General features: G+C 36.1%; 2 protein-coding genes and 1 long non-coding RNA gene across 12 annotated transcripts; all 3 read left to right on the forward strand.

Annotated features, from left to right (window-relative positions):
- Window positions 1-7,363: 7,363 nt before the first annotated feature.
- On the forward strand, window positions 7,364-9,698 carry LOC110857186 (gastrula zinc finger protein XlCGF49.1). Of its 10 annotated transcripts, none has more exons than XM_035857807.1 (4): window positions 7,369-7,775; window positions 7,860-8,267; window positions 8,327-8,627; window positions 9,451-9,698. In XM_035857807.1, the coding sequence occupies exons 1-4, from the start codon at window positions 7,671-7,673 to the stop codon at window positions 9,567-9,569; spliced, it is 933 nt and encodes a 310-aa protein (XP_035713700.1). In that variant the 5' UTR covers window positions 7,369-7,670; the 3' UTR covers window positions 9,570-9,698. The 10 variants fall into 10 exon arrangements, with proteins under 10 accessions (XP_035713708.1, XP_035713700.1, XP_035713702.1 ...); XM_035857809.1 differs by having other exon boundaries at window positions 8,327-8,542; window positions 9,441-9,698; XM_035857808.1 differs by having other exon boundaries at window positions 7,370-7,775; window positions 9,441-9,691.
- Window positions 9,699-10,842: 1,144 nt separating this feature from the next.
- LOC118438079 lies at window positions 10,843-11,959 on the forward strand. The gene is made up of 3 exons (XR_004836588.1): window positions 10,843-10,937; window positions 11,348-11,487; window positions 11,559-11,959. It is a non-coding gene; the product is annotated as an uncharacterized LOC118438079 (long non-coding RNA).
- Window positions 11,960-16,206: 4,247 nt separating this feature from the next.
- Window positions 16,207-18,114, forward strand: LOC110857185 (zinc finger protein 888). The gene is made up of 3 exons (XM_022105793.2): window positions 16,207-16,836; window positions 16,921-17,328; window positions 17,387-18,114. The coding sequence occupies exons 1-3, from the start codon at window positions 16,717-16,719 to the stop codon at window positions 17,774-17,776; spliced, it is 918 nt and encodes a 305-aa protein (XP_021961485.1). The 5' UTR covers window positions 16,207-16,716; the 3' UTR covers window positions 17,777-18,114.
- Window positions 18,115-21,015: the final 2,901 nt, after the last annotated feature.

Genomic DNA, 21,015 nt, shown 5'->3' on the forward strand with positions numbered 1-21,015 from the left:
AAGATATAGCATTTAAAAGAAAATTTGCAAATGCATTGAAAATGCTTTCGTCGCGAAAGTGTTGGTTCAAAGGGGTAGGTTACATTTACAGATTTCATTCATTGATCATTCTTTGCTATGAAAAATTTTAAAAAATTCAAAAATTTAAAAAAATCTGAAATTTGAAATGTATTTAAAAACTCGATTATCGAGAAGACGGACAAGAATCGCTCATTGGGAGATAAGCCAATCGATGCCTTTGGGCCTGAGGAAACAAAAAAGCTTAAAACCCCACGCGATTTTTGTCCGTCTTGGAGTTTTGCCAATTTTTCCAAAAGGTAAAATTAACATGGGCTGCTTGTGTAGACAGTAGTAAATAATTCTGTGTTCCTACGTGGCCGGGAACATTGACAAAGTGTGAGTTGTGTAGTGTTCTCTTGCAAAATCATAGATAATATTAATAATTAGATAACGCGAGTTCGATACTTTGTTCTCAAAGCAACATGTCGGATTTTTCCCATACCTGGAGCTGAATTCAGTATGCGATTTTAGTTAACTTCGTTAAGAAGGTCCGTTTTCTGTGGTGTACGAAGCCGGTGCACTGAATTCGCCTCCAGTTATGGGAAATGGGACAGATTGTAGGGAGCATCCATCCCATTACGTTATATAATTCAAATGCATTATTGTGGATTATTTTTCATAAGTTTTTGAATTTCACACTTAATTTCAGAAATTTAAAAATGCACCGTAGTAAGTGGATGTGAAGTTAGCTTAAGCGACAGGAGAGGGCTCGTCAGCTGTGTTATTTATTTTATTTCGCACAAATACATGGTGTCGTACCCCTTTGTGCAAAATAGAGAAAAATACATGGCCAGGCAACCACCACCAGGGAGCAGGGTTTAGCACCTCTATTTCCTGGTACTCGATCAAACGTAGTGCTTACAAATGGAATGAGCCTTCAGTTGAGATTTAGCTTTAGACTCTTCAAGTCACAATTTGCCATGTAATAAATGTACATATTATGCATATGGTTTTCAGTCGCTCGACTTGGCTCTCCCACAATTTATGAGCATATTTCGGCCACACCACATTTCTGGGATATGCATCGGGTTATAGCATATTGAATTTTGATTGGTTTGATTGGTTAATATACAGGGTGGTTTAAATGTCAAGTTACAATGGAAAATTTTTTAATGTGAAAAATTTTTAAATTTCCATTAGTTACGGATTTGGGATTGAGATTTTTATTAATTTTTATTAAAACTTATGACAAAATTCTTAAAATATTGAATTTCAGAGGCAAAATTTAGGTAACTAATGGATATTTGCGAATTTTTCCCATTGCAAAATTTTCCATTGTAACCTGACATTTAAACCACCCTGTATATGGTACAATTTTTGTGGAAAGGTTATTACATATTGTTCGCTTTTAAAATAGAATTACCTTTTTCCTCCAGTTGCACAAGCAAGTTTGAGAAAGAGCTTGGTAAAATTTTGTGGGATAGCCTTTCATAGAGGGGAAAACTATTGAGTTGAAAAAAGCATAATTTACATGAGTTGGGAAAGTTCATACTTCACGGTTTCAAAAAGATTGCAAATACAGAAGGTGTGAAATTCGTACTTCTCATGTCATACATACAAACGTATGTACAGTATGTAACAAATTTAATGCTACGATGACAAAATTTTTATATCGACATGAACGCGTAAATTTTAAAATTTCAAACTCCGCACAAAAATCTCAAAAGTATATACGGACAATTTCCTCGTCGTCGATTTTTAATATCGCACAAAGGTCAAAGGTCACCATTATTTTTGTGAACAAATTTGAGGCGTCGAAAAAAAAACTTCGTGGATAATTTTTTTTGAACTTTCTAATATTTTTTATCGGATACGACATGCGTTTTGAAGAAAAATGAGCTCTGGTCGGACCGTGTACGATTTTTTTGACGCCCACAGGAATTTTTCGCCAAGGACAGGTCGAAGGCCTAAAATCGCCACCGCGGCGAAAATTCGAAAACTGAAATACACGTTTGCATGTCGGGACTTTCAATATGCAAACGTATATTTCAGTTTTCGAATTTTCGCCGCGGTGGCGATTTTAGGCCTTCAACCTGTCCTTGGCGAAAAATTCCTGTGGGCGTCAAAAAAATCGTACACGGTCCGACCAAAGCTCATTTTTCTTCAAAACGCATTTCGTATCCGATAAAAAATATTAGAAAGTTCAAAAAAAATTATCCACGAAGTTTTTTTTTCGACGCCTCAAATTTGTTCACAAAAATAATGGTGACATTTGACCTTTGTGCGATATTAAAAATCGGCTACGAGGAAATTATCCGTATATACTTTTGAGATTTTTGTGCGGAGTTTGAAATTTTAAAATTTACGCGATCATGTCGATATAAAAATTATGTCATCGTAGCATTAAATTTGTTACATACTGTATGTATCTTATATTGTCCTTGGGAATATAAAAAAAGTAAAAGGACTGAATGGCCTAATTACATAAGACGTGAAGGGCCCCATATTCCTACATATTTCAGCCCACATTCAGGGAAGTGAAGGGTTGACTGAAGCAGAAATGTAGGTGTGTCGTATCCTTAAACCATTTTCACTAGCACTTGCTTCCGGACTTTTACTATGCACAGTTCATCCTTGACCATATCTCGCTGAAAATAAAATTGGTCTTAAATGTGACAGGAAATAACTGATTTATCTCCAATCTAATATCGAAGTTGATAAACGTGCGTGATTAATCAACCATACCAAAACATCGGTTTCTGTATATTGTGCGAGCCAAGATTTCCTAATTTTGTGGTATACAGATCTGTATTTATTTCTTGTCAAGATTTGAAACTTGATTAGAAGCGTAATTTTAGTCAAGCTTAATTTCTTTTGGTTCGCGTAACCATTTTTTATCAGAATTCAAATGGATCCACTACGACGAAATTTATTGGAGTGCTCCAAGTGCACAAAAACGTTCAAAACTAACCACCAATTCAAGAAGCACATCAGCACGCACGACCCCGATGCTAAAGTTAAATGTGAAGTGAGTTCTGCGTAGAATTTGCTATAAATATCAAATATCATACACTTCCTTTAAAACAAATTTGCTTTTCTTATCGAAACGAAAACATTTCATCGACCAGTTTCATCTGCTCTAATTGAGTAAAGTTTTACCCCTCAAAAAATGGTCACTTAAAGCAATCAAATTATAATATTTTCTAGGTTTTCGGAAAAATCTCAAAAAATCCCGCTACCCTTTCTTCCCATATGAGTCAAATTCACGGCCCCTCAATTTGCAACATTTGCAAAAAATCTTTGTCGTCATCTCGAGCTCTGAAGGGACATGTTAATCGCGTCCACAGCACCGTAGATCGGCCTCGGATTACTTGCACATTTCCCGGTTGTGAAAAAACCTACCTGAACAAACACGACGTAACGAAACACCAGAGATTTGAGCATTCGGTGAATCCGGTCCGATTTCGGTGCACACTTTGCGGAAAAGAATTTAAAACTAGGACGGAACTTCATAGTCATATTCCCACCCACACGACGGAGAAGCCCTTTAAGTGCTCCAAATGTGCGAGGATTTTTGCCCGTATGCTAAACATGAAACGTCACGAGGTACTTACAGTATGTAACAAAAGTATAGCTACGATGACATATTTTTTATCTCGACATGATGCCGTAATATTTCAACTTTGAAACTCCGTAAAAAATGTCAAAACTATCTACCGACAATTTCCTCGTCGCCGATTATTAATGTCGCAGATAGGTCAAAGGTCAGGATTATGTTTCTAAAAAAATTTGAGGCGTCGAAAAAAAAACTTCGTGGATAATTTTTTTTGAAACTTGCAATATTTTTTACTGGATACGGCATGCGTTTTGAAGAATAATGAGCTTTGTTTGGACCGTGTGCGATTTTTTTGACGCCCACAGGAATTTTTCGCCAAAAAGAGGTTGAAGGTCTAAAATCGCCGCCTTGGCGAAAATTCAAAAACTGAAATATACGTTTGCATATAGAGGGTCCGGATATGCAAACGTATATTTCAGTTTTTGAATTTTCGCCAAGGCGGCGATTTTAGACCTTCAACCTCTTTTTGGCGAAAAATTCCTGTGGGCGTCAAAAAAATCGTACACGGTCCAAACAAAGCTCATTATTCTTCAAAACGCATGCCGTATCCAGTAAAAAAATATTGCAAGTTTCAAAAAAAATTATCCACGAAGTTTTTTTTTCGACGCCTCAAATTTTTTCAGAAAAATAATCCTGACCTTTGACCTATCTGCGAAATTAAAAATCGGCGACGAGGAAATTGTCGGCAGATAGTTTTGACATTTTCGTACGGAGTTTCAAAGTTGAAATATTACGGCATCCTGTCGAGATAAAAAATATGTCATCGTAGCTATACTTTTGTTACATACTGTAAATACACAGGGTTGGATATTTACATACATACATATGTACATAGGTATACGGAGTTACTACGAGAAAACGTGGCCAGATTTGAATTTTTGAATGAAGAAATATCGATAATTATGGATATTCAATGAAGGGTTAAAAATTTTCTTTCCTGGAAAGTCAAAATTTCGAAGTTTAGAATTAAAAAAAATACTAAATTGTTATTTTTTAATTCACAAAAAATAAAAAGTAACATAAAAAATTAACCCAAACAGTGCCCGGCTTTACACTAACCACTGTAAAAATAAATCCCTCTGCACAATTTAAATATGAAACTCACAATCAGTGGGTAAATAAGTATATTGCGGAACAAAATAAATTGTTAATACAAAAATATATTTTTATTGTACAGGCGACGCATTTGGACAAATCTGTCCGACACAAATTTCAATGTGCCGTCTGCCTTCAGACCTTCGTAACAGGGAATGGTCTACAAGGCCATATTCGAAATATGCATGAAAATCAGAAGAATTATGCGTGCTCATTTTGTGCCAAGAGATTTGCGGGATCATCCGATTTGAAACGTCACTTGGAGGCGCGACACCCCGCGGACAAGGAAAAGATTCATTCCTGCGATAAGTGCGAGTACAGGAGCCACTCAAAAGTAAATTTAGCTGGACACGTGAGACGTCACAATTCTGCGAATTGGCGCGAGTGTTACTTTTGTAGGAAACAGTTTACCAACTTCCCAGATTTGGTGAAACACTTTGGTCGGATTCATACTTTAGAGAAGTAAAAGTGTAGTACATACCTCTTACTCAGGCGTGTCACCTCATTTGCATAAATCTCAAAATGTCCATTTTCGGCGATACGTTTATCACGACTGTGTCAAAATACGCAAATGAGGTGACGTGCACGAATAATTTGACTATACAATACATGGATGAATAAATTTTTCTTGGGAAATCTGTTCCGTTGGTTTTCAAATTATATAAGTAAATATGTTCTTGGTTTCCGGAGTAATTGTGTAACTTTGCTTTGACGATCGATAGTTTGCTGAAATTTGGTCACTGAGCGTTTCATTGAGCAATTTAAGAATATGTTTTTTTTAATTTGTTACGGTAATCCAAACATTGTAATAAAAGTCATGAATATTGTCAAAAATATGCTTTAAGTTATTATTTATTATCAATAAGGAATTATCGGTCCAGTCGGGGCCGTATCCAAAGGTCGGTGGGGCACTATACTCCAAAATTGGTGTAGAAAGCTGAAATTTGGTATGAGGGTGGTTAATAGCTATAGATTTAAGTGAGAATAAAATATGACCCAAATTTGATCAGACCATATTGATTCTGGGGTGGCTGGGTTTCTTTCAACCAAAATTATCCTGTGTTGCACCAATAGGAATAAAGAGACCCTTCATTGCGAGGACTAAATTAGAATATATTTATGTTAGCAGCATACCACATACATCAATAATACATATTTACTATAAGGGGGACTGCATGGGAAAATACCCATGTATTTGTGCATGCATATCAGGGTTAGAGATGGGTCCCAAAATTTTCAGAAAATCCCTCACATGCATTACGTATGGCGTGGATAGTTATTTTTATTCAAAGCAGGACCCCTCAGTGGATTTGCGGATCTTTCCCACCCATGGACTCCTACACCTGATCTACTACCCATTATCCCCTACCCGTGATGATTCCCTACCCATGAACCCCTATCCATTATCTCCTACCCGTAATTAACTCCTACCCTGATTAACTCCTACCCCCACCCGCAATTATTTTGGTCGTTGTTTCTTGTATCTATATGTTTATACACATTATCTTAAAATCATTATCGTTATAAAATTACATAGATGAATGAAAATTCGCACTTAATACTAAGAAGAGAATATTATATGAAAAATTAGGCGCATCAGTCACAATTAATAAGACCTTTATTTTGTCGGATAAAAATATCAAATATGTATATGATAATAGGTGTTTACAAAGTGATCACTTATAAGTGTACCAACCACTTATAAGACATTTCTTCTTTTAAGTGACACTGCTCACGTAGGCGCAGTTGCTATGTATTTCACTTATAAGTGGTCGGAAAATAAGTCTCCTGGACTTATCTACTTATTTCTGAAAGAAGACATTTGTTGAAATTGAATTCACTTAAGGTTATTGCCAGCCACTTTGTGCCCAATGAATTATTTTTAAATGGGTTTTAACCTATATTCAAGTTACTTAAGGTAGTGCATAGTTAAAATTTGGTTAATTAAAATAGTGCAGTGAAATAATTAAATGGGAAATTCAAGTGAGAATGAAGATATACTTTGCAATCAATTTACGTCACAAATGTCATGTGATTTATAAATTAGGCAAGAATTAAAAAATATTATCTATTGTTGAAGTTTTAGATCTTTTCAAAGCTACCATATTCATTTTTCCAATAATTTGGACGTTTAATGCAAGTCGGTCACTTAAACCGCGTGCAACACATCATTTAAAAAAGTGGAGCATTCAAACAGCCCCCCTTATAATTTGTCTAAATGACTTATAATTTGCGGGAAAATAAAAATAAGTCGATTATAAACCCTTAATGTGTATAACATAAAAGAACAACGACCAAAATGATTGCGGGTGGGGGTAGGAGTTAATCAGAGTAGGAGTTAATTACGGGTAGGAGATAATGGATAGGGGTTCATGGGTAGGGAATCATCACGGGTAGGGGATAATGGGTAGCAGATCAGGGGTAGGAGCATGGATGACTGATTGTATAGATGGCTACTTACATAAGCAAGTTTCTCGTGGGTCGTACGACCGGCAACTTGAAAAGCATGAGGATTGTTTCCCCATAGAGTTTTGTTTCCCCTTCCAGTTAGATATGTATTTCATGGGGTAGGAGTCCATGGGTGGGAGTCTTCCGCACACCCCTCAGTGCATGGTAAAAATATCCGACCTTTTTATCAAACGTAACTACGCATGCATGCAGTGCTTATGCGAATAATACTACCCAGTTCACCATTCACGCTCAGTCCATAAACTTCTGTAATATATATATAACTTAAATATATGTGCGAGACACACTGTTACCAATTAATAGCTAATGAAAATTCTAAATATTTGTGGAAATACATTGTTAATTTTCGCCACCGAATTGAAGATTTCGTACATAAATAAGCACAGTTAAACTTTTCCTGACCTTCCGCAATTAAAAACACCAAACGTCAAACCCATAATTATTTAGTTAGAGATCCAACCATAATAATTCGGAGCTGGATCTCACACCAATGAAGTCACTTAAATGCCCAAAGTGCTGCAAAACGTTCAATTTCAAGTCGGACCTTATCAAGCATCTCGTTACGCATGACCTCAATGCTAAAGTAAAATGCAAGGTATGTGATTTCAGAAACATCAGAAATTAAACATATTTTCGACCATTCGCCTTCTCATTTACCAATTTTTGTCTGTTCATTTAGATATGCGGGATAATTTTGAAACATCCAGTCGCCCTTTCTACTCACATGCAAAGACTTCACACCAACCGGAAATGGCCCAGTTGCGAGATTTGCAACCGAGCTTTCCATGACTCTGCCACTTTACGAAAACATACTGAAGTCGTCCACAGCACGAGTGAACGGCCCCGTTTGCCATGTGGATTTCCCAACTGTGAGAAAACCTTTTTAGATAAACGCTGTGTTTCGAGGCACATAAAAACTGACCATGTCGAGAATCCGGTCCGATTTTCGTGCATACTTTGCGGCAAAGAATTTAAAAACAGGGGTGATCTTGGGCACCATATTCTCACCCACACGACCGAAAAGCCGTTTAAGTGTGCCAATTGTGGGAGGAGTTTCTCCGAAAAGCAAAACTTGAAGCGTCACGAGGTACTTACATTTAAATATTTTGTAGGAAATTTAAGTGCGAAAATTAAATTTATTTTTAGAAAGTTCACTTGGAAAGGTCCACCCGAGTAATGTCAAAGTGTCACATCTGTACTCATTGTCAGACCTTCTTAACTAGAAATGGTCTACAAGGCCACATCCGCATTGTGCATGAAAATCGGAAGGATTACCCATGCACATTTTGTGACAAGAGATTCTCCTGTTCAACAAACTTGAAGGGTCACGTGAACAGGGCACACCCCTCGAACACGGAAAAGGTTCATTCCTGCGACAAATGCGAGTACAAAAGTCACTCGAAAGTCAATTTAGACTACCACGTAACCAGAGCTGGGAAATTAATGAGTTTCGAGATTAAAAATTAAGATTTGAGATTAAAAATCCCCGAATCAGAGATTAAGATTAAGATTAAAATTATTCTTCCGCTACTAAATTAAATTATTAAGATTAAATTAATCTACTTTTATGACACAGATTAAAGATTAAAGATTAATTAATCTAGATTAATAATAATAATTAAGAATTATTTTATTTTATCGCCGTTTTTTATAGTTTACATCGATATTATATCATAAATTCTAAAATTTGAGAAAAGTATGAAGCATCGGTGCTTCAAAATTGTTATTCAAAATTATTAAACTTTTATCAGCTAAATTTAAGGCGAATACAATAACTTGTAATACGAGTAAAAATTAGTCTCACCTCAAATGCAACGCGTTTTTAAATTTCAAAAAATAATAACTCTTAATTTTTTTAATTAAATTAATTTTTTTAATGACAGCAAATTTCTTAATCTTTTTAAAGAATATAGTTTTAAATAACGTTCCTTTCAAAGAAGGGAACCTGTCAGAAATTTAGAATTGTTTTGATTTTTTAAAATGGTTCCAGTGTTGAAAGACGATCGTGCGTTGAAATTTAGAGATTTACAAGGAGTCGACAGTCGAGTAACAGATAGCGTGATGGTAATCATAATATTAATCGTGATTAAAATTAAAGTCGAAGATTCAAAGATTAAAAATTAAAAATTAAATTAATTAAATTGACTTGTGAGATTAAGATTAAAATTATTGATTAATACGATCAAATTTCTTGATTAAAATTATGGATTAAGATTAATTATTCTTAATCTTAATCTTAATCTTGATTATTTTAATCTAGATTTTCCCAGCTCTGCACGTAACACGCCACAATGCCCGGACACATGGATGTTATTTTTGTGCTAAGAAATTTTTCACTTTTCAGGAATTAGTAAAACACACGAGTTGCTTTCATACCTTGGAAAATTAGAAAAGATTGGCTTTAATAATTATGAATAATGTATTATATTTTTTAATAATTTTAAGATAGTCGTTGTCATTTAAGTGAATTACTTTGTATATTTCGAGAATAAAGTCGACTGCCACTTTCTGACGCGCATCTCATGGTGTCAAATATAAATATGTGCATAGTCCTTCTACATATGTACTGGCTTTAAGTTTTACGCACTTACGCAGCTTTCTTACAATGAGATGCGCATTTTTATCCAGAAATAATTTTACAATAATTTTTCTTCGAATTACGAGCTTATTAAATGGGTATGGGTGACGAATTCAACCTTTTTTGTACCACATGAACAACCACTCACGTCACTTCTTCTTAACACGACAACCGCAAGAGAACAATTAATCAAAAACAGAATTAATTAAGTGATTATTTAATCCAAAATTCGTGAAAATAAGTAAACATTTATTTTTTACATGGTTTGAATCCTAAATTGTTTTTCGGCCAGCATAAAATCTATAAAGAATTAATTTTAATTGATTATTTACATTATGTCTTATCACGAATAATCCAGTACGACCTTTCACCCATTCAAGGCATTCAAGACATAAATTCGTTTTCAAGCACTGAATGCTCCAAATTTCTGTCTGAAAATTAGCAACCTTGGGTCTGAATTTGTGTTGGAATTCTTATTTCCAATCACGTAAAGTGCGGACTTATTACGCATACAAATCTTGTTCCTGCATTTCATTGCCAATATATTTTTCGTCATGCATTTGGATTTGTTTAAAGGCATCAAGTATAATTTTAGCAAGAGTTATTACTGCTCGCTTTTAGAATAGAATTACCCTTTCTCCTCAAAGTAGGTGGAAAAAAAGGCTTTGCTAAAATTGTGTGCACCGAGGTAGAAAAATATCTGTCATGGGAGATACATATGCATAGTTGGAAATACCGGATTTACTAGATTAATGGCCGTTCAAATTTACGGATTCAAAAATCTTTGGAGTAACGTGTATAATGCGTACTTTTCATTCCGGGAAGTAAATATACTACGTTATTTACATATATACGATATGAAAATATGCAGAGAAAAAAAAACTGAATGGGCTAATTACGTAATCCATGAATGAGCCCATACTCTTATTTCAGTCCACATTCAGGGAAGTGAAGGGTTAACTGATGTAGAAATGCAGATGTGTCATTCATTATACAGCAAGTACTTATTTAAGTGCCTATTTATGCCCATAAGTCGCTACCCTTGTGGGCAGACCTGCACTTGCCTCCGGACTTTTACCACGCACAGTTCACCCCCAAACTTCTCGCAATAAAAATACCCTCTGTCTTACTGCGTGAGGGAAAAGCTGATTGATCTATTTTCAATTCAAGCTCAAAAATGTGAGTATAGTAATCAACTAAATAAAATCAGTACAATCTCTCCATATTGTGTGATGCTAGATTTTCTAATTTTGTGATACGTATATGTATTTCTTCCCAATATGTGAAATTATTTGAGTAGAATAGTTTTAGGCTAGAGTCTAGACTCTAGACATATTTTAACATTTCCTCCTCGTAACATTCCAATTGTCTAGAAAACTATTATTACCAACGCAAATTGGTGTACACCAATAATTTTCCGATTTTCACCATTTACATAAGTAGCTAAATTCTCAAGAAATTTCACTACCACAAGATATGACATATGGCATTCCCATGCTGTTATCCTCTGGCGATACGTATATTTATAGTTCACATTTAAATACTTTGACAAACTCTGGAAAACATTTAACGGCTGAATTTTTTTATAGCAAACTTATCTAAAAGCTCAATGGATGGGAGGCCAGGGAAGGAATGGAAATGCTCAAAATGCTCAAAAACATTCAATTTCTAGTCTCGATTTACCAGGCATCTCATCACTCACGACCCCGACGCCAAAGCGAAATGCAAGGTGTGTATTTGTGAAATTGAAATTATTTTCGGCCATCCGCGATCCCACGTCACCAGTTTCTCGTTGTTTAGATATGCGGGATCGCTTCGAAAAATCCAGCCGCCTTACAATCTCACATGTGGAGTTTTCACACCAACCAGGAACGGCCCACCTGTGGCATTTGTTACCGGGTGTGTCATAACTCTAGAACTTTAGCGAAACATATCGAAAACATTCACAGCACGAGTGAACGGCCCCGTTTGCCATGTGGATTTCCCGGTTCTGAGAAAACCTTTTTAAACAAGGGACACATTTCGCGACACGTGAATAGTGTCCACGCCCAGAACCCGGCCCGTTTTCCGTGCACAATTTGCGGGAAAAACTTCAAAGAGAACACAAATCTTGAGGGTCACATTTCCACCCACACGACCGAGAAGCCCTTTAAGTGTGCCACATGTGGGAGGCGTTTCGCCCGCAGGAGTGACATGAATAGTCACCAGGTAAATAAATGCATATGGGGAACAATGAGTGCAAAACTAGCAATACATATGTGCATGTGTATTTTTGCAAATGACCCATTTAGGAAAATCTATGCGAAAGGTTTTCAATTGTAAAGCGTGTGCCAAGACTTTTTTAAACAGAACAGACCTCCAGCAGCATATCCAAGTTATTCATGAAAATCGAAGGGATTTTTCTTGTAAATTTTGTAGCAAGACCTTTACCAGATCTCGGGCTGTGAGACGCCACGTGGAGGCGATACATCCCCCGACAAAGGATTTGATTCATTCCTGCGACAAATGCGAGTACAAAAGTCACTCGAGACGCAGTTTAGCCAACCATGCGAAACGCCACAAAAACAAGAATCGACCTGAATGCTACTTCTGTGGGAAGCAATTTATCTACTTTGGTAAATTAGCTAAACACTGCTCCAAAGCTCATACGTTGGAAAATGTAAAGTGCAAAAGTAGTAGTCTCGTCGTGTAGGTCAAAATATTTCTTTCGGTAGCATTCAGGTCGACCTTAGAATTTTTTATTCACTACGTAAAATTTACTAGAAGTGTTTAGAAGATCTAACTTTTTGAGCTTATCCAGTCTCGGGTATCGTTGTTAAGCTTCGAGCCTATTACTTGGTTCCATTGGTTGCAATCTTTGGGGGATCTGACAAATTTTAGACAGCTCTTCACACATCGTGTAATTATTTTCAATCTTTTAACGTGCTGTTGAATTGGAATAAAATAAATTTTGACGTATCTACTTATGCAATTATTTAATACCGATTTTTGAAGTGAACTTTGAATTGAGAATTGAATTTAGAATTGAAGCTTTATTATATTGGCTATTTCGTACAAGAAATACAAAAACTTATGCTTAACACTTAACTAGAGATTATACATTTTAACAGATTAAAAAATATAGTTTATGTGGTTAGGGGCCGTTTAAAATTTATCGTTTCATAAGTCTTACGAATAAAGCTTCCGGATGTGTACATAATGGACGCAATTTGCAGTGTTTTAAATCAGAACAATTTAAATGTCGCATAAAAGTAATCTTAAATACAAAGGTAATTTGAGTGATGACTACATAGTGATCATTTGTTTGTTTATACTTGCAATGCGTATTTCAGACGTGTTTCTCAAGGATCCTCTCAAAACCAGCACTAATGCATAAATTCTTTTAAAAAAGCTTAGATGAGGCTTGCTTAAGGCTTACCCTCAAGCTCGGAGGAGTGAATCGGGTTTGGAGCAATATCCCAGTTTCAACCTTCTCTCTCGCTTTGCGTAAAGCCTTGTAGTGCCTATCTCGAAACTTCGCATCGACCCTGTGGGGGGGAGGAGTCGACCTCAGGGTTCGTAATAGTGGAATATGTTGCACTCGTCTTTCTGCGTCTGATGGTATTTTTTTCAAATTTTTTGGACTCGCGCGACGGGCTGCAAATGGTTTACCATCAAGTAATGTAATCTTATGTAGACTGGTAAACCATTTGCAGCCCGTCGCGCGAGTCTAAAAAATTTGAAAAAATACCATCAGACGCAGAAAGACGAGTGCAACATATTCCACTATTATGAACCCTGAGGTCGACTCCTCCCCCCACAGGGTCGATGCGAAGTTTCGAGATAGGCACTGCAAGGCTTTACGCAAAGCGAGAGAGAAGGTTGAAACTGGGATATTGCTCCAAACCCGATTCACTCCTCCGAGTTTGAGGGTAAGCCTTAAGAATTGGCTATATTTCATGTTAAACAAATCCTTATCCATCACATAGTGGCGAAACTGATGAACTCGGTGGGGTAAAAAGTTCACGAGTTTCGGTGGGAATTTTGAATTATTTGCAAAAAACTGCAAAACTCATCTGGAGTTGTTTATGTTTTTAGTGGTTTCCAGTGTGTGGTGGCAGCTTCCCACCACACATACTCTATGACGAGTTGAGATTAATCTCAAAAAGTAGTACAATTTTGACATCATTTTTTACTTTGCGGGTTTCAATGTACACGCATAAGTTTGAAATTTTCAGAATATAGCTGTCAATAGTTTTGCAACAAATTACCATTCATCGATAAGCAATTGTGATTGTAGTTTTATTTATATTAATCAATACTTGTGCAAATTTCGGTAATATTGAGATTATTGATTAATATAAATAAATCTACAATCACAATTGCTTATCGATGAATGGTAATTTGTTGCAAAACTATAAATAATTATATTGTGAAAATTTCAAATTTTTGCGTGCACTTTGAAACTCTCAAAGTGAAAAATACGGTCAGAGTTCTGGACTCATGCGTAGTATAGAGAGGAAATGCAGAGCGAGAGCTTTTCTCGCTCAATAGAGCGAGGAGATAAAATATCACGCAGGCTTAATAGAGGAAAACAAGCTGTTATCATCATGTATTAAAATAATATGCTAATCGTAAGTCAATGACCATCTCACGATTTGTAATTTTCGGTAAATATAGCAGCGTACATTTATTGATAGAATTTAGTCGTTCGTGCTTCCATGGTAATTTAACGCTAAAAAACATACACTCTTAAAAATCCAGTGCTAATCGTCACCGTTCGGTGTGCAGATGCGACTTCACTTTGAGTGGAATTTTGAAATTTGGGAAGAAAGTGACTTCACTTTGAAAAACTACAGTATTTTAAACGTAAATTTCAATAAATGCAAAAATATCTATAATTATAACTATAATTATCTGTAATTCTACGGATTGTTCACCAGATCGCGCTTATTTCTTGTACGAGTGCAAGAAACTATGCATGGAAAAAACAGTTTCTGGCAGGTGTTTTTTTATAGAAGCTGACCTGAGTATTAATATTTTGTTCTAAATGAATACCGTGCATACATACTTCATTTATAGACTGGTCCAAAGAAAGCACATGCCAGATATATTAATTAGTAATAATATTGCCAAAAAGTCCTTTAAATATAGGGCAGCAATGTCATGGTCTAATCTACCATTAAATTTAAAAAATGAGCATGGAAAGATGAGTCTAATTATGTTTAAAAAAGAGGTGAAGAAGTACTTTTTAAATGTCCAGAATACAAAAAGAGTTATAGAATTATTCGAGTTATTCGATTCGGATGAGTATCAAGATTGTTTTTCTATGACGTAATCATCATTTGGTATATGTATGTACAAGCAAAATGAAAATTATGTAATGTATGACTTTCTTTTTTATCCTTGAGGTGTAAAGTCCCATGCAGTGGGGTGCCTCATTGAAATAAATCAAATCAAATCATGCAGACCTGGCTACAGTTACAAACCTGGCATAATTGCGGGGCCCGGCTAATTACTTTCGGTCATACATAACTTGAAGCATTTAAGTACAACCATTAAACACATGCCGCAATTATAGACCCGTATCTTATTTTTTTAAATTAGGATTAAACACCCGGAAACCTGATTCTGGCTAAATGAGCTGGCTTGTGAGTTCAGTTCAGCTCAGCTCAACTCACCTCAGCTTGTTTAGCTCATGAGCTCAACTCACCTCAGCTCATTTGAGGTAAGCTCAGCTCACCTCATAACTCAGCTCACGTGAGTTGAGGTGAGTTGAGCTCACCTCACCGGCAACACTATATTTATCCTCTTGTCCAACGTTGTTTCTAATTTCTACCTGGAAGTAGCAGGCTTGGAGCATGTCTTGATATTTGTTTATATTTCCATACTTCATATATTCATATTTTCATAGGGGTTGAACTTATGTACATATGCATACAAATCGTTTTCATGCATTTCATTAGGAATATATTTCGTCCTACATTTTTATTGGGCTGGGACACTTGAGGTATAATATATAATTTTCATAGAAGAGTTATTAGTGTTCGCTTTTAAAATATAATTATCTTTTCTTCCTCCAGTTTCACAAGTTAGTTGTATATTAGTAGGCAAAGGGCTTTGTAAAATGTAGTGCCCGGCCTTTCTAACGTGGATAAAAATCAAGCAGATTGGTGTCTTGAAAAGACTTCTTTGCATTATTTTAGACCTTACAAATATATGACTTCAAAAATCTTGGGAGTAAAGGTGAAATATATACCATGCATTCCATGCATACATTTCATACTCATTCCATTCATACATTTGTATTTCACTCCTTACAGGGTATGAAGGAAAAAAGACTGAATGGCAAAGTTACTTAATCCTTGAAGGGCCCCATATTCCCATTGCCACATTAAGGGAAGTGAAGGGTCAACAGAAGGCAGAAATGTGTTGTGCTTGTATTCATACATAAGTCGCTACCCTTGTGTACAAACCAGGCACGTTCACTTGCCTTCGGCCTTTACCACGCACAGTTCATCTTCAATCTTTTCTTATCAAGTAAATACACTTTTAGTACACTAAAAGTAGGCAAGTGTAAAAATCGTACATAAATCCGTCCAGTAATATCTTTTTTACATAGCTTAAAAACTAATTAAAACAGTAGTTTCGTGAATATTTAATCATCCCCACGCGGCGATTTGAAGAAAGATATTTAAAATTTGTAAATATCAATTTCTTTCGTATTCAGTTTGCAAATAAGTGTGGAAAACAAATATAATATGTCGACCGCCCAATAGTCGACTTTTGGTGTACAATTTTGTGAGAACACTGTGCATTTAAAGTTTTGAATCTGACTTCTACTACAAGATTAAGTTCAAGATTAAGTCTCATTTGAAGATCCAGATTTACTATTTCGTAGTCTTCATTCACTTTGAAAAATTCGTGTACATATATTAAACCCTTGAATTTGTTACCTGCACACCAATCCAGAAGTTAAATGGATTACCAGCCGGGCAAGGAATGGAAATGTCCCACGTGCTCAAAAACGTTCAATTTCAAGTCGCAACTTGCTAAGCACGTGATTACGCACGACCCCGACGCCAAAGTGAAATGCAAGGTGTGCCATTATATGTATTTGCGAAGTTGAGAATACATATTTTCGACCATCCGTGTTTTACTATACCCATTTTCACTTATTTAGATATGCGGGAAAATTTTGAAAAACCCAATGACCTTATCCCTACACATGGCAAGCCTCCACCCTAACCGACAACGGTTTAACTGCAAAATCTGCCGCCGGGTGTTTCATGACTCTGTCGCTTTACGGGGACACAATGATACCGTCAACAAAACAGGGGAACGACCTCGTTTCTCATGTACGTTTCCTGACTGCGAAAAAACCTACCTGAACAAGCGACACATTTCACAACACGTTAAAGCTGACCACGCGCAGAATCCGGTCCGATTTGTCTGCACGCTTTGCGGCAAAGAATGTAAGTTTAAGAGCAATCTTGACTCACACATCGCCACCCACACGACGGAAAAACCGTACAATTGTTCCACTTGTGGGAAGGGTTTCGTCCTGATGGGAAAAATGACACGTCATGAGGTAAATAAGCATTTTGTGGGAAAAGGTGGATGAAAAATTGGCAATATTCATTTCACAGATGACGCATTTGGACAAATCTACCCGGGAGGTGACAAAATGCAACATTTGTCCGGAGACCTTCTTAAGTAGGGATGGCTTACAACACCACATCCGAGTGGTGCATGAAAATCGGAGGAATCATCCGTGCTCATTTTGTGAGAAGAGATTCCCCAACTCAACTGAATTGAAGCGTCACGTGGAGGCGAAACATGCCACGAATACTAGTAAAGAGCTGGTCCATTTCTGCGACAAATGCGAGTACAAGAGCCACTCAAAACACAATTTCGCTCAACACGTGCGAACTCACAATGTTGCAAATTGGCGGGAGTGTTACTTTTGCAAGAAGAAGTTTTCCGGCTGGCACATATTGGTCAGACACTGCAGTCGAGTTCATTGCCTCGAGAAGTAAAAGAGCGAATTTCATTGTGTTTCACTTTACTAACTTTCAAGTACGAGCGATGTTGAAGAGTTTTTTTGAGATTGGGTTTAATTTTTTTGGGCTATTTTTGAGTTAATCCGATTCAGTCGTCAGTGACACTAGGCGGAATCCACCACAAATTCCGATATATTTACTGCTCCCGTTTTAACTCATCCATTCTTTCGGAATTATAATCATACGACTCAACATTTCGCCCATCGATAACTTGTCCATAAATATTTTAACGCTTTCAAAAATTGTAATGTAAAATAAAAGAATGATGACGAACGACAATGACAATCGTCTGAATCATCACATTATAATAATACGGACATTAATCCATAACGATATTATTGTTACCAATTATTATCAAACAATTTCAGGCGAGTATACGTTGTCCTGCATTTCAATTCTTTGGCACACATTAAGCATAACTTTTGTGGAAGATGTATTATTGCTCACTTTAGAATAGAATTACCTTTATGAAAAAGGTGATAGGACGAAGCTGGATTAAAAAAGCTTCTTCGTCCAGTTCCACAAGGTGGAGTTGTAAGTATGTACTTCTTAAATTTCTCAGATTTTATAATGTTTTGCGAGCAAAATTTAAATAATGAGCTGATAATATCCCATGTGGCAGACCGGTAAATGTTTGTCTATTAAATCTGTAATAATAATTTGAAATATGTACATTCATTATAAACATTCATAATAAACAAAGTTTGCTTGAAGAAATATTGCACGGAAGTGGTAAAGGGTAGAGTCTTTACCATGTTAAATTTAGCATGAGAGGATGTGTCTTGGTACTGGTGGGGGGGGGGTCAGGATTCTCAGAAAATCGATCCCCAACTTTACGTATTTATAGGTTTTTACCGGCAATAAACGGTATGGTTATTTTCCTGTAATACGAAACGAATTTGGTGACCATTCCTGTATGAGCTGCATGCTTCTTGGCTCGGGTTGAACAAATTCAACTCTTTTATGACTACATACCTATGTATGTAGGTATACATTATGTATAATACATAGATATGTATACCAACCACCATTCACTTCTCTTAAAACTTTCGTATTTATCTAGTTAAACGTTCTTAAACAAGACGATCTACTCGAGAGGATGACTTCAGTACTTGTCTTAATAAATAAATCAACTTCAAAATAGTAAATTGACAATAAATTGAGTCACTTAGCTAGTTAAACTGGTAATTTGTGTTTGCAGATTCCAAGTAAAGATTGATTTCGACAAGTCTATCGCATTTTTAACAAAAACTTCCGTAACACTGGATCTAACTAGATGGATAAGAAGCCGGACAGTCCTAAGGGCTCCAAAACGTTAAAAACCAAGGCAAATCATCTCACCACAAACGATCCCAATACGAAAGCGGAATGCCAGGTCAGCGTTTAGACTATAAAATTAAACCATAATTTACAATTTCCAGCGTTCATATATGTAAATAACTCACAATTTGCACAACCTGCTTTACTCAGATTTGCGGACAAATTTTTAAAAATCCAGCCAGCTTAAAAACTCACATGTGGGGTTATCACACCAATCGGGAAAGACCCAGTTGAGATAAAATGACGGATACGTTCCATAGCTTTTCGCATCGATTTCATTGAATCAAATAAAATTAATTGTAAATGCAATTGTGGGTACAAGGACAAATGTACCACAACATTTTTTGAATTCTGTGCAACCACACCCCCTATAAAAATAAAGGAACAAAGTTCGGAAAAATGAGAAAGTCAATGTACATCGTGTAGAATAAGAGTTAGACCTATACTTGCATTTGCAATTTGACTTCCCCTTGAAATACGAACATTTTAATGCATCAAGAGTTTCAAAATTCGAAAATTGGCGGTTTTTTTACGTACACAGAAATCCTTAAAAAACGCATGGTACCACCCATTTACTTCGGACAACCCGATGCCAGATTTTTCTCCTTGGGAAGAGCTACATTTTCAGCTTTTGTTGCCCGAAGGGAATCGATGGTACCACGAGAAATTTGGGGTCAAAGTTTCTGAGGGAGGGACTTATTTTGCAAGAGCCGTAACAAACTCTGGCCACTAATGAGATATGGATTTCAACCACCCAACTTAATTAAGTTTGTGATATTTTAATTACCTAATCACCCCAAATTTAAAACTTGAGCTTTTTCGAATTTATAATGGTGATATCCACTCGGAAATTGACGCTACAGGGCTTATCACTGGACTTATCAATTTTTCAGATAAGCAAGTTTGGTTTATCCAAATCGCCCCAAATTTAAAACTTAAGCTTTTTTGATTTTATAATGGTGATATCCACTCGAAAATTGACGCTACAGAGCTTATCACGGCACTTATCAATTTGTCAGATAAGCAAGTTTGGTTTATCCAAATCGACCCAAATTTAAAACTTAAGCTTTTTCGATTTTATAATGGTGATATCCACTCGAAAATTGACGCTACAGGGCTTATCACGGCACTTATCAATTTTTCAGATAAGCAAGTTTGGTTTATCCAAATCGCCCCAAATTTAAAACTTAAGCTTTTTTGATTTTATAATGGTGATATCCACTCGAAAATTGACGCTATAGAGCTTATGACGGCACTTATCAATTTTTCAGATTAGCAAGTTTTGTTTATCCAAATCGCTCCAAATTAAAAACTTATCTGAATTTCTAAATGCCAAAAATCATGAATTTCGGCGATTACAAAAAATTCGTATTATAATGTTTAGTAGACAATATGCAGTAATTTTGGGTTTCGACTATGCTTAGTCCAAGAATTATTTGATTATAAATAATTCCTGCTGGAAAATCCAGTCATCAGCGAGATAGCAGCAATCTCGGACCCTGGTCCTTTGCGCCTTAGGTGATGTTAATTTAATTATCGCGCGATAATTAAACTAAAATTCTTACCAATTAAAAACAAGTCATTGAAAGCCAAGTTGATGAATTAATTTGCGATATGCGATCATGACTAAATTACCAAGAGATTTTATTTTCGTAAAATTGAATGAATTAAATAGGTTTATAAACCTATTTTACAACAGGTTTATAAAAGTATTTAATGATATGATTTAATAAATAACTTTATTAAAAAATATCTTTGGGAAACAGTCACCAACACCACCATTCGAAGTCCATCTTCGCCACCACTTCCTTATTCATCGCTGAAATTGTCTAAAGAGTCTGTCTACTTCTTCCTGCTCCTCCAGTGAGATGTTGATTGTCCTTCCACGTCTTGAT

This window comes from Folsomia candida, unplaced genomic scaffold, assembly GCF_002217175.1.
Source record: "Folsomia candida strain VU population unplaced genomic scaffold, ASM221717v1 Fcan01_Sc018, whole genome shotgun sequence".
NCBI classification, from domain to species: Eukaryota; Metazoa; Arthropoda; class Collembola; order Entomobryomorpha; family Isotomidae; genus Folsomia; species Folsomia candida.

Excerpts from the sequence above, each read along its gene's own strand:
- LOC110857186 (XM_035857807.1), top strand. The coding sequence starts at position 7,671 with ATGAAGTCACTTAAATGCCCAAAGTGCTGCAAAACGTTCAATTTCAAG. Across the intron at positions 7,776-7,859 it reads ATGCTAAAGTAAAATGCAAG|ATATGCGGGATAATTTTGAA; the intron begins GTATGTGATTTC and ends CTGTTCATTTAG. Across the intron at positions 8,268-8,326 it reads AAAACTTGAAGCGTCACGAG|AAAGTTCACTTGGAAAGGTC; the intron begins GTACTTACATTT and ends ATTTATTTTTAG.
- LOC110857185 (XM_022105793.2), top strand. The coding sequence starts at position 16,717 with ATGGATTACCAGCCGGGCAAGGAATGGAAATGTCCCACGTGCTCAAAA. Across the intron at positions 16,837-16,920 it reads ACGCCAAAGTGAAATGCAAG|ATATGCGGGAAAATTTTGAA; the intron begins GTGTGCCATTAT and ends TCACTTATTTAG. Across the intron at positions 17,329-17,386 it reads GAAAAATGACACGTCATGAG|ATGACGCATTTGGACAAATC; the intron begins GTAAATAAGCAT and ends TTCATTTCACAG.